This window comes from Anser cygnoides, chromosome Z (assembly GCF_040182565.1).
Source record: "Anser cygnoides isolate HZ-2024a breed goose chromosome Z, Taihu_goose_T2T_genome, whole genome shotgun sequence".
In the NCBI taxonomy this organism is placed as follows: domain Eukaryota; kingdom Metazoa; phylum Chordata; class Aves; order Anseriformes; family Anatidae; genus Anser; species Anser cygnoides.
This window is the reverse complement of record NC_089912.1, coordinates 22923179-22939195: the sequence shown is the minus strand read 5'-3', so window position 1 is coordinate 22939195 and position 16017 is coordinate 22923179. Positions and strand designations below refer to the sequence as shown.

At 41.7% G+C, this 16017-nt stretch overlaps 1 protein-coding gene across 4 annotated transcripts in view; it reads right to left on the bottom strand.

Annotated features, from left to right (window-relative positions):
- Positions 1–3968: 3968 nt before the first annotated feature.
- Positions 3969–16017, bottom strand: part of TRIM36 (tripartite motif containing 36) — a 31705-nt gene continuing 19656 nt past the window's right edge. For 2 of the 4 annotated variants that reach the window (XM_066987709.1, XM_066987710.1), the window contains exons 4-10: positions 14406–14552; positions 13168–13263; positions 12012–12265; positions 11275–11399; positions 10424–10717; positions 9837–10134; positions 3969–8309 (exon numbers count right to left, since the gene is read on the bottom strand). In XM_066987709.1, coding sequence (XP_066843810.1) covers positions 7955–8309; positions 9837–10134; positions 10424–10717; positions 11275–11399; positions 12012–12265; positions 13168–13263; positions 14406–14552 — 1569 coding nt within the window. In that variant the 3' untranslated portion in view covers positions 3969–7954. The remainder of the gene's footprint in view (positions 8310–9836; positions 10135–10423; positions 10718–11274; positions 11400–12011; positions 12266–13167; positions 13264–14405; positions 14553–16017) is intronic. The other 2 variants (XM_048049919.2, XM_066987711.1) reach the window with 1 other exon arrangement.

The following is a 16017-nucleotide window of genomic DNA, read 5'->3' as shown; positions in this document are numbered from 1 at the left end:
GAAGAAATCAGTATTTCTTAAGCAATACAGACAACATTTTTAAAAAGTAGTGGTAGGCCTTCTTTAAAGCTGAAAAAAGAAAAAGAAAAAAAAATGGATAAGCTAGGTTTAAGTCTCTTTTATTCTTCCCTTGAGTAGCTGTAAATAATAAAACACTAAAATGGGCAATACGTAAACAAGTAAATATGTAGGCTTTTCTCCTTACCATATGTATCACCCTACAAGTGGTTGTGTGATCTCCAAGGGCATGTTCTTTGCACTGCTTCTCTGAAAACGTCCTTCTGCTTGCATTAACATTAGAAACCCAGCTACTAACTAGATAAGAAAACCGGAGGAGAAGGAAAAACTAAATGAAGGGGGAGATGCTTGGAAGTCAGTGAACGCATAGCCTGCCTGCATGGTCAGGGTGTGCCCTATCAGTGCCAAAACCACTGGCATGGACCCAAAACAAATGACAGGACAGCCCCGAGGAAGAGCCCCCTGGGCCCACGCATCCTGGCATACTGGCTGCTCGCATGACAACTTAAAAGAGGGGTGCAGGAAGATAAACTCATGTTTATATACCATTTGATGTATTTACACCACAAATCTGCATGCCGTGTGCTACTGCCCTTTGATTGAGCAGCAGCAAGCTAGGCTGAGCACGGCACTGCCAGGCGCTGGCTGCGCACCGGGAGCTGGAGGGGGCAAATGTAGGCTGCATGATGCTAGGAACATCTCTGAACTGGCAGAAGAATTGGGATATTTAAAGGAGAAATAGGATCTGCAGAGAGAAGTCTAACCAGTACATCCTTTCCTCATTTGAAAATGCTCTTATTGTAAGTTTTTGTGTCTAGAAGAAACAGTGCTCTGGAATGAAATTAAAATGGTACCAATGTGGTGTTATAACTTATTTTTTTACATAGCAAGTCCCTCTTCATCCCTGTTTTTATGTCCTATTAGCACTCTGAAATGGACTCTATTGTCATTGAAAAGAAAAAGCAACAATTAAAATTTTTAGCTGGATTTGCTTTGTGTAATGATTTGCTTGTTCCCCTGTCAGGCAAGAAAAAGTTTTCATAACACCTGGAGCAAGACTGAATTCACACCTGCATGAATACCCTGCAAATTCAGAGGGTACCTGACAGTGTGGGTGCCTGACAGGTGGGGAAATCCTGAAGAAAACCATCCTGTTGGCTCTGCCAAGGTGTACTGTCACACCTCCACATCCTCCTCTGGCTTAGAGCTCGCGGGTACCGGAGGAGTTGCACCACCGGCACTGCCTGAGGTCCTTGTGCCTCTAGGTCAAACATCCCCCTCACCAAACGCACCCCCAGGAGCACCCGAAAAGGATGTTCCTCTGACACCTTGCATATTCCAAATAACCGGGTGCAGGGCATGCGTTTGGCCAACAGTGTGCGAGATTACAAACAAGAGGGCTCTCAGAGCTGCCAGTATTACTTGAATGTCAGCATTTCCTAACAATTTATCAATGAGTAGCTTAGTAACATTCCAGAAAAAAAAAGAGACGTGCAAACATGTCAATGCATATATCCATATGGTTACGTATAGGCAGGTTCGGTGATAAATGAAATGAAGTGCTCCCAGTTTTCCTTAGCCAAGTGGCTGGCTCAGAGCCTTGCAATTTTCTCATGAAATGACTTCCCAAAAGAATTCTTCATCTTAATTTATCACTTAACTTGATTTTGAAGGAGTATTTATGAGCCTACCTCTTAAAGGAACTTTTTTTTTTTATTATTTAGCTGGTTTAGTTATGATGTGTTGTGGCATAATATAACTAAGAACAAGGATGATGACCCATTTATATTGCATTAATATAAATGATTAAGTTTATACTGCAGTTCTTTTTTAATAGAGGATAGAGAGATATCTGTACAATGATTCAGACAACAGTTTTTCATTGGAGATGGGCATTGTGGGTTGCCCAGAGCTGTAGGTTGCTCGAAGAAGCTGTGGATACCCCACCCTTGGTAATGTTCAAGGCCAGGTTGGATGGGGCTTTGAGCAACCTGGTCTAACTGGGGGTTGGATCTTGATGGTCCTGAAGGTCCCTTCCAACACATACCATGCTATGATTCTATGATCTTCTATATCAGCTGGCCAAACACAATCTTTTTACATTATGACATTTATGAAGAAACTGTGAGGAATGCACTGAACCTCCCCGTGTTTTAGCCTACCAGGTCACAGTGGGTTCCCAACCCCAGAAATAACGATTTCTAAACAATGTGCCTGTGGGTTGTATGTTTTCAGCAGCACTAAGTGGGAACCTCAACTGCCTGCCTTGTTCAACCACCCACATAAAATGGTCAGTCAGAAGCCCTGGGGAAGAAAATAGTCAATTTTTGTCTCCTCTGAAACCTTTTATTGGATGAAAGTTTTCTGTCTACCTGCACTTTCTCTCCATTTCCCTCAGCAAGGTTTAAGGACAACCATATTTTCCCTCCTACCCATGTTAGTTATGTTGCATGGAGGAGCAGAAGATATGGCTGCTGCAGTTGTCTGCAGGTCTGAGAGCAAAGAGTAGAAAATCCAGTAACTGCATCACAGCCAAGCTGATGTGGTTGTAATGGAGCAGGAGAAAGAGAGGGGCAGAACTTAATTAACAGGCAGGAAAGAACTGATTTAGAGAAAAACGTTATTTTCAACTGTACCAGCCTCCCATTTCTTCTTTACCAACGTCTTATGGGAAATAGGAGGCAGGAGAAATGTAAGGGTTAAGAACAAGGACTAAGCCTGTCAAACCAGGCAGGCTAGCTAAAACAAACAGATCCTTTCATGCCAAGTTGGGTTTCCCAGTGCAATGTTTATAGTTGGGCAATAAATACACAAAAAGCCTTATTATTTTGGCAAGGAGCTAGAAATATCCTTCAGGCCAAGTCAAAGCCATTTCTTTCTAATTTGAGACTCCTGTGTAAACTGAAGCTCTCTCTCATGCCGTTGTCCAGTTTGTTTCTCTGCACCTTAAAATAAGCTTTCAGAAAACTGTCGCTGAGCAAGAGCTGACCCAAAGACCACTCACTCAACATCTTAGCCTGCCCCTCAGGGCAAGCATTTCAGGAAGTGTCAGTAAACTCTTTATTCATGTGCTGATGTGCCCCCAAGAATATTCTTCAGCCTGAGTCTTTTTTCAAGCTTCCTCAGCCACCCTTCTTGTCTTTATAGTGTCAGTTTTACTCAAAGCAATAAGCAAACCTGTCATTTACACCTTTGAACAACATACTTGAGATTGGCTGTCGTATCAGAAAGTTGGGAATTTTCAGCAGAATACTGTTTCTTTTTCAATGCTCCTGCCTTCCCAGCAGTGTGAGCCCTTTTCTCATAAAAAAGCGTGGACATGCACACTGTAGCTGTGTAGCTGTTTTAACTGCATCAACATTGCTCACAAGACGTTCACTGCAAACAGCCTCCAGCGCTCACAGCTGCACACACAACACTTCCAAAGGCAGGAACCAACAGAAGCTGTAACTTAAACACCCTGAAATGAGTAACATCTCAAAATGCAAACGTTGAATGTTCAGAGATCCAGGTTTGAGCACTGGTACCAGTTTTCAGAATTGCAGACCAAATCAAGCATGGTGCTGGATCCACCCGATCTCACTGAAATTGTGTGGCTGGGCTGCTCAGCCTGGACAGCTAAGTACCACATGCCTCCACTGTAAGGACGGGCAAGTGTATTTTGAAAATGCCTGAGACAGTTTCTTTTGATATGCTTTCCCCTCTGCTAACTGAAGAGGGAGTCTTGGGCACCTACATTCCTGACATCTCAAGAACCAGATGTGGCAGCGGTCCTAACTAGACTCCTTCCTTCAGCAGCTGAAGAACAGACATACCGGGTAGGTATAGGTGCAGACTTGAAAACCACAAGCACTGCTTTCTCCCCCTAAGTCACTTGTTTTCATCTACTCCCAAAAACATTACTTCAGCTGAGATACTTCAGAGATGGGACATAATAATATGAACAGTCAAGCTACTGTATTTTCAACTTTTATTTTTAAAAAAAAGGAAAAAGACATCACATTTACATTTCAGAATATTTTTAAATAAGGCCTTTTTGTTAAAGCTTTAGATATTTAAAAAGAGTCTACATTATTCACACCTGCATGGAGCTTTGCAAATCACACAGTAGTCACCAACATCTATATTGCACAAAGATCCACACAATATCACACCATTCTTAGCTTAGTCTACATCGTAAAGTGCTGTTTTGTATGAAGAAACTTGTTTTGGAAAAATAAGTATCTGTATAGGCAAGTACCGCTGAATTGTATTTCTGAAAGGTGACACTCCCACTGGAGAGGAAAAACATCACTTGCCTCTGACATTACGTTTCTATTTAATAAGCTGGAGCAAGCACCGTGTAGTACTGCAATGAACACATCCAAAGGATTCAACACCAAAAGCGTTACCAATTTTTAAACTCAGAATGAGATAAATACAAACAGACATATCAAAAGGCAGATAAATGTTTGAAGTAGCATCAGTCTGTGTCCAGTAAAATAAGTAATTGCATAGCAGGGCACACCTTAAATGAATGTAAGGTAAAGCTACAGCAGAAAACAACCCTGAATTCTTCTTCCCTTACTTCTGTATTCTCAAACCAGTACTTTTTTTTTTTTTTTTAAATAAGTGAGCCTGAGGGACTGTCTTCATGTATCTAAGATGATGTGCATAGTTTATGAATATTTTCACGACGTAATGAAATGCTAAAGCCTGGTGATATTGGTCCGGATGCTTCCAAAGAATCCAAATGTGAAACTGTGGAGAGCTAACGAACACAAAACCTGTAACTTAGACCAATTTATGAAACAGAATAATCAAAAATAATGACATATTTGCCTGTAGAAAGAGATTTGATCTGGGGACAACAGACTGGGATATCCAATCCTATAATCTGTAGCCTTAAGCTGATACTAGATTCGGCAGATAAATGGAAAAATGACAATTATGCACTGGGACAAGTCACAGCTACTGAAAAGAATCTTGTCTCCTGAGTCTGTTTGACTTATTGAGCTCACAAGAACATGAATTATCTAGTCAAAACATACTAAAATGTAAGGGTTTTCAGTAGCTGAATAATTATGGGCCAACTGTATCCTGGGATGCATCAAGCATGGCATTGCTAGTTGGTCAAGGGAGGTGATTGTCCCGCTCTACTCTGCGCTGGTGCGGCCTCACCTCGAGTACTGTGTGCAGTTCTGCGTATCACAGTACAAAAAGGACATTAAACTGTTGGCGAGTGCCCAGAGGAGGGCGATGAAGATGGTGAAGGGCCTAGAGGGGAAGACGTATGAGGAGCAGCTGAGGTCACTTGGCCTGTTTAGCCTGGAGAAGAGGAGGCTGAGGGGGGACCTCATCGCAGTCTACAACTTCCTTGTGAAGGGGAGTGGAGAGGCAGGTGACCTATTCTCTGTTATCACCAGTGATAGGACCCGTGGGAACAGTGTTAAGCTGAGGCAGGGGAAGTTTAGGGTGGACATCAGGAAGAGGTTCTTCACCGAAAGGGTGGTCGCACACTGGAACAGGCTCCCCAGTGAAGTAGTTACTGCACCAAGCCTGTCTGAATTTAAGAAGCGACTGGACTGTGCACTTAGTCACACGGTCTAAACTTTTGGGTAGACCTGTGCGGTGCCAGGAGTTGGACTCTATGATCCTTATGGGTCCCTTCCAACTCGTGATATTCTATAATTAACTACGGTTTAATAAATGGAAGGAACAGCACATGTTCAACAGAGGGGAAGAGAACTGATGTCTCATTACAACGTAAATTGTTGCAAGATCTGGAAAAGGAAGCAAACAAAATGGACTGCAATTGTGTGCCCTATAAAATTTCTCCAAACAATCAAGACTAGAAGTGACTGGAGAACTGCAGCAGGCCTGCAGTACCAAGTGACTAGGTAAGTTGGCAGATGAAACTCAACCTTAAATGCAAGCTAGTGCACCAGGTGGAGAAACCCTTCATGTGCACATCTTGTTCAGAGCTAACCATAAGGATCATGTGGAAAACACTGCAGAAGTAAATCCATGCACATCAGCTTAATACTTGGCCAAATATTAATATTGGCCAAAAAAAGGCAAATACAGTTTTAAGACCACAGAAAGAAGCAAATCCCATGACTTCTGTCATTCTTCACAGAAGGAAGTGTCTGTACAGAGTCAGTCTCAGAAGGCAAGAGAAGGAGAGGGGAGCAGGATGCTCACATGGACAGAACTGCTTCTATTTAGTGAGAAACTACACGGACTACCAAACATGAAGGGGTGGGTACAACAGGAAAGGCAGGCTATGACAATAACGACTGAGGGACAATTTGCCATTTCTCCTTCAGGAGAAAGTTCCACAAGACACGCACTGCTTCAGCACTGCTGCCTGAGGTATCAAAGTGTTTCTCACATCAGCAGGCAAAAAGCTCTAGAATTTACTTCTACACGGCGTTAATAAGGCAGAAAATGTTTGTGGTGAGACACACACAAGAGGTTGCCCTTGCTGAGCCTTTCCAGCCCCCAAAGAGCTGTCGTGCTCACCTTCCACCAGTTTTCCTTTCTGCCATTTTTTTCTGACAGTGGTCACTGGATGGAGCCTTAGGAGAGAGGACACTGAGCAGGGCAGACTCGTCAGCACAGCAGTTCAGACAGCAAAGCACAGCTAAGGTTTTGCACTACGACTTACATTCATTTAAGTGTACTGTGATTTTCAGGTCCCAGTTCATTGCTCTACAGCTATATACAGGTACTTAGTAAGCATACTTCACACACATTCATCAAGATGCGACATTATATCCCCAATTCAGAAAGCACCAAGTGTGTATTAGAAACATCCTTCACTTTAGATGTTATTTTTCCACAATGCAAATTAGCAGTGCAAGTACTCAACTGTTTGGTTTTTGTTTACATAGATTACTTCCAAACAGGTGCAAGCACTACTTCATGATACAGTTTTTAAACACAAGAACAGAAATTTGAACAGAAACATCCTTTAAGGCAGAAATTGAGTCTCAAAACTTAATCAGTGCATTTTTATCATTATTACTAAAAACAAGCCATTCCTAGATTAAAAATTTAACTTAGAAACACATTAACAGAAGTACCTGAATTTTTAAAAGTTTGCATGTTATTAGTCATGTCAATAAGTCGTTTGCTTTTGCCCTAAATACCAGGTTACTATTACTCACACATGCAAATACTTCTGATTTTGGACTCTAAAGTCTGTTTAAGGTCAAATTGCACTTTATATATTTTATGTAGCCTACACTAAAAACCTGGAAGAGTACAGAAACTTACCATTATACCACCAACTATACAACAGGTGTCAGAACTAGAGTTTCAGCTTACAGTCACATTAAACATATACGAAATACAGTTTCTAGTTTAATCTCCTCCTTCCAAATACAGCCTAAATGTTCAACTGCAATTCTCATTTCTCACTGCTTTCTATTGTATTTGTGCAAGAGTTATAGAGTGCTCAAAGAACCACCTCCAGGGTGCTCATTGGTTAGTAAGAAACCATTTCACCCCTCAGATGCACTCAGGCAGATTTCTTAGAAGAATAATGGCAATCACACATTGTCAGCTTTGACTTCGTCAAATGCAAAGCTGACTGTGTAAGGACTTAAGTTACATAAAAGGCAGATTTCCACCCTGACAAGTGATTTTGGTTGCTAGCTGAGCTTCCTCCTCACCTCCCCCTGGGAGGAAAGTCTGTGGAGATCAGCATTGCACAGGTCACAAGGAAGGCAGGAGTGCTCCTGGAAGAACATCTCCTACTGGTGGAAGTGTCTGGATCATTTGTTTGAAAAAAAAAAAAAAAAAAGGCACAAAAAAACAAACACAAAAACATGACCCAAAGGCTTGTGTGCAGCACTTAGGTATAATGTAATTAATCAGGACTGAAAACTAGGGTAGGACACCTCTGCTCTCATCTTCCATCTCAAAACAGCAACAGGAGGAGATCACCACCCTATAGGTCATCTTGGTACTCCAGGTACTTTGTTGCGATGGCTTCCTCAAGATGAATTGCTGCGCTGCCCATCAAGGCAAATGCTGGGTACATTATACCCGAGCAGTCCACCTCGCACTCGTAAAGGCATTTCATGCGGCCAGCGTCGTAGAAACCCACCTTGCCGTTGTCACAGTCAAGGCAGATCCCCAGGCAAGAGGGCAGGGGGAGGACTCTGCTCGCTGCATCCTTGGGGTCAGCAGCGGCCTTGGGGATGAAGAACTTCTTCATGCCCAAAGCGACCAGCGTGAAAGGCTGTGATGAGTCAAAGCAGGCATCCTCACTCCCACTGTCATGGCCGCTGTCTTGTTCGTACCTAGAACGGAAAAACAACCATTTGCTTGTCACATTTGGGCAGCACTTGTTCACATTGGCAGCACTGTGAACTAGAGAAAACATTTCTGTTATACAGGTAACAACAGCACATGATCACTAACAAAACCTTGCGGGGTAAAAATACACCTATGCTGGAAGGGAAGATGCATTTCATAGCTGAGAACTCACTTGGGCCACTTGAAACACCTGGTAAGAGTTGAACGCTAATGAGAATGAGACCACAGAAGGCTTTACCTAGGAACTATTAAGCTGCAGATTTATCTGAATGTCTCTATGCTAGGTAATCATTAAAGAGCCTATAGGTATAGCAAATTAGTTAACTTGGCAAGTAATATAGCAAATATGACTCACTACTACAGGCAGGATAGGTTTAACCTTATTTTACGCAATGTTAAACAACATCAATAAATACATTTAACATTACTGTTGTCCAGTGAGTTTTTCATGTTGCTACTGTACTGCATTGCCTTCACAAGACAACAATTAATGTGTTAAGTTTTAAAGAAAATCACGCTCTGCCTGGAGGCTTCCCTGAATACCTGTGTCCCAGCAGGTAGCTGGGGGAAATTTGTAGCCAGATCTGCTCAGTTTACACGTTTTCCTCCAGCCTCTGTCACCAGATAAAGATAGACCAGAGAAGCACAAGAGTCAATATTCTTCTATGCAGGCAAGTCCTATGTAGATTTGCATTTTTGGTGGTGATTTATTTATTTTTACGGATGAGCAATAGCTGAAGGTTTCCAGATATTCTTGTGATTAAGTAAAAAAGGAATCTGGAAATCAGGACCTAATTTCTCACTTTGCAAAAAGGCTCCATCTGACTAAGCAACTCGAGACACTGGCATTTTTTCAGTTTCAGTATGTTGTATAGCAGAAAGCAAATACAACTCTTAGATTCAAAGTTAAGAGTCCCCATGTGATACCCTCCCAGCCTCCAGTTCATAGGTACATCCAAGCTTACTACAGATGTAACTGAGACCTGGAAACCTTTGTGTTCGTTTGTCCTCTGTACTTTGGCTTGTGCTCAGTAGCACTCCCAGTACTATATGTAAGTGTATAGCCTGGGAGAAACCAGTGACTTGGAATGCATTGTGACGCAAGCTACAGCAAAGATACACAGACACGTACAGTGAACGTTGCACCTCTGAATGGCTGCCAAAATCCAGCATGCTGAGGGCATTAAGCCTAGTGACAATTGCTTCAGCCTTGCAACTGACAGATTTTTCCCCCCTCTTGCTTTAACTAACACATCTTGACATCTGTTCAAACCTGACTTCTTTCCAAAAAAGAAAGGCAAAAGAAACGTGGGTAACTAGAACACTTTTCTACTAATGGCAGAGAGCAGGGAGAGGAACAGGATAACCAGCACACACCATATTGCTTCAAGCTATTTTCCACTGTTTTGGTTCATGTTGTTTATTAACTGAGACTAGATTTGCTCTTAAAATAATTTTTTAAAAAGTCCTATCCTTATATAAAACATATTATGCACAAGCCTGCAATTTACCTCGGGCTGGTCACATCATGGGTATTATGGAACAATTTCTGTACTTTGGCGCTAGAAACAACTCCCACTTTCACCAGGTAGGAATATGCTTCCACACGAAAGGCCCAGAAGTGCTTCCCTTTGGCAATCCCAGTGTCACCAATGATGTAATCCAGAGTTGTGTAGCATCCAACCTGTATGCGTTCAGCTCCTAGCAGTAGAGGAAATCCAGCTCTACTTTCCACAGCAGTTCTTCTTGGGTTGAGCAGTAGACGTTCACTGTTGTACCCACACTTGTCATCAAAAAGAAAGCTAAAAACTGAAAAAACAGTATTCCAAGAATTTCTTGTTAGTTAAATATTTTTGGCCTTCTGCTCTTATAAACTACATTTTAACAAATTAGCATTAGATATTCTCATCTCTAAAAGCTACCAGGAATGTCATGCAAGCAAATAGTTTCAGTTTGTTAATTAACCTGTTCATTAACAGTGCTTATACACATGTATGCAACCAATAATGAAACAGAAGTCCGGGAGCTACTGGAAATCTCCTAACAGCTCTTAATACCTACAGATTCAGCACCTTGTGGAAATAAGAAAACGCAATACCTGGAGCGGGAGGTGTATGCAAAATAACTTCTTTGCTCCAAGGGCTACAGATGGACCCTTTATATCCTCGAACTCTAAAAGCATAGCTGCTGTTGTCATCAAGATCAGATATGACTTTGCTCTTGCTGCAAACTTCAATCTCCTGCCACATCACGTTCTCCTCTTCTCTGTTAAACTTACGATACTCAAGAACATAGATATCAGCTGAGTCTGTCTTCCCAGGGGATTCCCAACTGATCACAGCTTTGTTGTATATTCTGCTCTGCTCTTCATTGATTTCTGGTATTTCCAGACCTGGAATGCCAAACATTAAGGAGAAAATTCTTTAAGTTTAGATACTTAGATATACGTTATTTTAGAATTTCCACACAAGCCTTTATTCAGCAGCTTAGCATAGTGGAGAGAAAAATAATCTGGAACACACAGGTAAAAATTGTAGGTGAGGATGGCTCTGTGCCTGCACACAAATAAATCCCTTACTTTCTGCTTTAAATTTGAAACTTGTATCCTTTACTTGTGCTGGCAGTTAAAAAAACAGCAAAAAAAACCCACAACTATTCTGCCATGCAGAAAGGTTCTACTAAGACTTACTAACATAAGTTTTACTTAACTACAGTTTTTGGAAGCCAATGTAAGCTGGTACTGAAGTTGATGGCACCTTAGTTTGCCTGTCAAAGCTGAAACTATCACTGCTGACAGGTAATGCCATGTGGATCACGGAGGCAGAAGGAACAATGCAAGTCAGGGCACCTGCCTGAGTTCTGCAACTTCACCCCTGCATAAACCTTGCTCTTTCTAGAGAAGCCCTTAAAGCTGTAACTCATGAAAGACCTGATGTTTTCACAATTTACCATTGGAATAGAAGGACAAGTCACCAAGGATCTGTTCTTGCTTAGCAGTGTCCACCACAAAGTCTTCAAAAGAAGATTCAGCTGCTGGTCTGAAGCTCTTCAGAGATTCAGTAGCTTTTTGGATTCTGAAAGCACAGGAGCAGAGGGACAGAAGAAGAGAGAAAAGGGAATTTGTGAGCATTTTTAAAAATAAAAATGCTAGGTTTTGCTTAAAAAATGTTCTGTTTTCGTGTACTTACTGAAGTCTCCCAGGAATTTGTCTCACTAGAAGGAATTTAAATTCAAAATTTAAAAGCCTTTTGTATACACATGTGAAGATAACAAACAGATGGCAGAGTATTTTTGACTGTTTAGGGCATTATGTTCAAAGAACAAAGTAGATGTGAAGTGCTAATGGAGAACAACTACTAAGATCAAAAGTTTAAAGCCAGAAGAGACCTGTTTGATTAACTTGCAAATAACTGATATAATCACTGAACAAAGGAATGTGTCAGTGAGCCGAACGGACCACCTTTCCATTGCAGTTTTACTAAACAGGGCTGGATGCTGTAGAAGGATAAAACCCATTCAGTGCACACTGTAATGCAGTAATTTCTTCTGAACCGTACCTGGACCGGTCATGGGGCTCTGCAATACAAGGTACTGCACTCAGAACTTTGCTAGCGGGTGTCAAGAGAATGTTTGACCAGACATCCTACAGCAGAACGTTTATCTACACCAGAAGGTAATTGAGATACCTGACATGAAGTTGTTTTGCTGTTTGAACAAAACAGGACTGATCTGTTTCTTTAAGTACTTCTTGAGCATATCCCACAAGGCCATTATTTTCCAGGAGACCTTGATATTCTTCTGCCTGGGTTCTCAATTTGTCCAGTCTTAAATTCTTAGATGCATCAATTGCCCGAAGAGCTGCAGATTTCTTCTCCTCCAGAACATGAATTAATTTCTCAAAACTCTGAGATGCCTCTTCTTTAGCTCTTTCCCCCTTGCACTAGGAGGGAACAAAATACATTTCAAACTGATTCCACAGGACTGTGGCTTTGTATAGAAACATACCTAAGCTTTCTCAAGCTATCACAGCAATCTAGTTACCTGTTAGAGTGACAAGATTTATGAGCTTTGTTAAGCACTGAAAATGCAAGCAACAGTGCACCCAAACTAGTAAGCGTTTATCATCTTAACACAGAGAACGAAGGGCAGAAAAATATTCCTCTGATTATGCCTTGAATTATGCAGTACATTCGTGTGCCTAAGCAGCTCATGGAAAAGCACTGTAAAAGCAGGTCAGGCTCAGAAGTCTTCTTGCCCAAGAGGCTGGTGCTTTTCCATCTTCCCTTATCATCTTGCATCAGGAGCCTAGACCCATTTCCCACGTATGCCCTCACATCAGCAGGCCCACCTCAACTACTAAAAAAGAACTATAAAGCATAGATATGGTCTGCACTAAGACATGGGCAGGGACATGACCTCCTGCAATTTCTGTCACAGACTTTCACAGCTTGCATGCAGAGAATGTCCCCAGCTCTGACTCTCCTATGGCAAGTTTTTATCCTTAATGCTGACTTTACTGCAACATCCTCAGGAGAAATAGAAAGCATGAATCGTCCACTGCCATTAATACACAGACCTTTAAGTTTAACCCAGCTTTCCTTGGGTAAGGTATCAAATAAGCTTTATTTCAATTGGATTTACACTAGCACCTAAAACTTGCTTTCCCTCTGTACGTTGTCTAGATTTCTTACTGTAGAAAAAGTGCAGTTCAGGACTAACACAAACTGTACAGAGACCGTTTGTATTTTCAGTTAGCTAATAAAAAACCGTGCTAGGAACAGCTCCAGTCCCTGCTGCATCCCCTCAAGGACCATCCCCTACCAACCAACAAGTCATTCTTACCTCTGTTTCTTTCAGCAGCAGACCCAGCTGTGAAAGGTGAGCTTTTACCTGGCTCTCCTTACTGATGAGATACTCTATATCTTTTGAAAGCTTTTCCTGTCAAAATAAAATGGCAAAATGGCAGAACAAAAAGCATTTCCCACCCAAACGGACCACCAGCACAGGTGGTCACCCTGCAAGTGTTCGGTTTATCTTGTTACAGGGCTGACTGCCTGCCAACAGTTACAGAAGGCAACACTGCAGAGAACTGCTAGATAAACCAGGATGAGCAAGGAGGGAGACCAGGTGACTTTTCTGAGCAAGACAGGGAGCACATGCAAGATACAGTAACCTAAGTTGACTCATTCCTTCCCAAACTGAGGAATCATGCTCTCTTAGTCTGAGAAACCTGAAGTTATGGACATTACTACAACTTGCAAAAAAGCCTTGCTAGTTATTAATTCATTTCTAATAAAATTTGCTAGAGAAATTAGAGGTATGGAGCACTATCTTATGCACTTCCCTATTTGAAAGAGTTCCAATCAGTACAGGAACAGCCTTGCAAACAGGCAAGGAGGCCAAAGAGCACAAGGCAGGAAGACTTGGTCTCCCCCCAGCTCCATCCTCTCTCTTCCTCCTCTTCCCCGTCCTCTCTCATCCTTTTTTCCACTTTCTTTTTTGTTTCTTCCATTTTCTCTTTTTATGTGAGCAAGAGGAAAAAGAAAAGGAAGAAGAGAAGGTAGCTGAGATCATTCTCTAATAACAAAATACTGCTTGCAAGTCTTTCTTATTGTACTACACTTAGGGAATCAATAGCTATGCAGCTTCAGAAACATACGATGTCCCAACTGATACTTCAGTTTCATATGTTTCCAGGGTGCCTTTAATGTGTCAGCTCACCCAACACATAAGGAAACCAACCTGAAAACATTCAGTGGTATAAGCTAGACTGTAAAGTACTAACACCTTAAACTCTCTGAAAGGGTCATCTCTGCTGCACAGATGGCTAAATTAACGCGGAGGCCCTTTGAAGTGGTTATGCTTCAGCCACCATAGAATACACAATTGTTTTCTCAGGCATGTGCCATGTCATGTTAATATGTGCATTAACAGACGTTGCACAACAGCATGCCTCATGACTCAGCTCAGTGTCCTCCAAGCACATGTCCAGGCTTCCTGCCAGAGGCAGTTTGTCCTTACAACAGAAGCTCAGTGCTCTTCCCATTCTTAAGGCTGGGTCAAACAACATTTACTTTTACCTTCAGTGTTTTATAGGCAGTGCTCATCGTTGTTACCCTGTGGTTTGCATGAGATCCACCCAGTTTACAAAGATGACAGACAGGCCTTCTGCAGATTTCACAGTACATGTTTACTCTTTCCATTTCATGTTCCGGGCACATTAAAATCTGAAAAAAAGAAAGCAAAGAATTAAGGTATATTTCCAAAAGCAAACAATTAAAACAAACAGCAATCCTACAGCATCTGACTGCCACAACGGATTTTTTTTTTATTCACTTTACCTGCTGTCTTTTTATATTTGTTCATCCAGGAGATGAAAACACAGTTTCAGTGAGGTCTACAGTAAGTAAATATGTAGCAATGACCATGTACACATCCCATAGCCTCCATACTGCAATTAACCTTCTTGCTAATCCCTAAAGTGGTTTGCATGCCTTAAGCTCCCTGTACTCATATTCAGGGCTATAAATGCAATATACAACACACCCCACCCTCTCAAATTTAACCGTGTCCAGGCCAGCATCTCAGTTCTGTCTTGAAACTGACGTGATCTCTTTCTTAAAGCAAAGAGTTGCCATAAGACAATGATGATTTACATCTAAACTAGACTCAGCTCAGCCATGTGGCTACTGGTCTTGGAGCAACAAGTGAAATACAACCTCTGCCACCAGTCCCTGTCTGTTTAAAGACAAAAGGCTCCAGTGTTTCATTTATTTTTTCTGACTCCAATTACAGGTTGTTCATGCCGAGTTCTAATCCAAGTATCAGCTTTGACAGGAGCCTGAAAAATCTGGTGCTCACAAAATCATCTTTCAAAAACTGAACATATATGTTGGAATAACTACTCAGTGGGGGGGGGGGGGGCGGGGGGGGGGGGAAGTGCAACTCAACTCCAAGCTCTAACAACAGATACACACACCTAAAAAGAGGGAAAAGATAAAGAAAATCCTTTCGCCTCATTCCAAAGCACTGCAAGACTACATCTGGGTCAAAGGAACAGAAAGAACAAGACATCATTGCCAACAGCTGAGCCATTAAAAATGTCATCTCTTAATTTTAACATTTAAAAAAAAAAAATAACAAGGGAGGGGAAAAAAATTGCCAGTGGCACAAATCTGGACACACTAAACTAAATCGCCGACCATCCGTGAAACCAACTCTCAAACCCCAAATGTTAGCTTAGACTATGGGGAAGAAGCCAGAGACACCAGTCTCACTAGCACCTTGGTTCATAAGACAATCATTAAGCAGAACACAATAAGCCATCCCACACACGATAAGGCATCTCATTATCATTGTTTAGTGAATTAAAAAAAAAGGAAACTTTTGGGAAAATAACTGTGTAAGCAGGTATTTCCAAAGAACTGCAGTCATCTCTCAGTCCATGGAAGTCATTTTTCCACAGCAGCGTCTAGCCACACTTAATAGAAACCACATATTTTTAGTCACCTCTTGGGTAAATCAAGTTTACAGCCTGCAAGCTGTAAGAGGTAGACGAGGTAGATGCTCCCCTCACACCCCCAGTGCTACAATTCGCTCTGTGATCTAGTTTTAAGTTAAAGTTATTACTGGGAACATTGCTTAGGAGACTAACAAATACTCCACATATTGAGTTCTGGTCTTAACAATGGA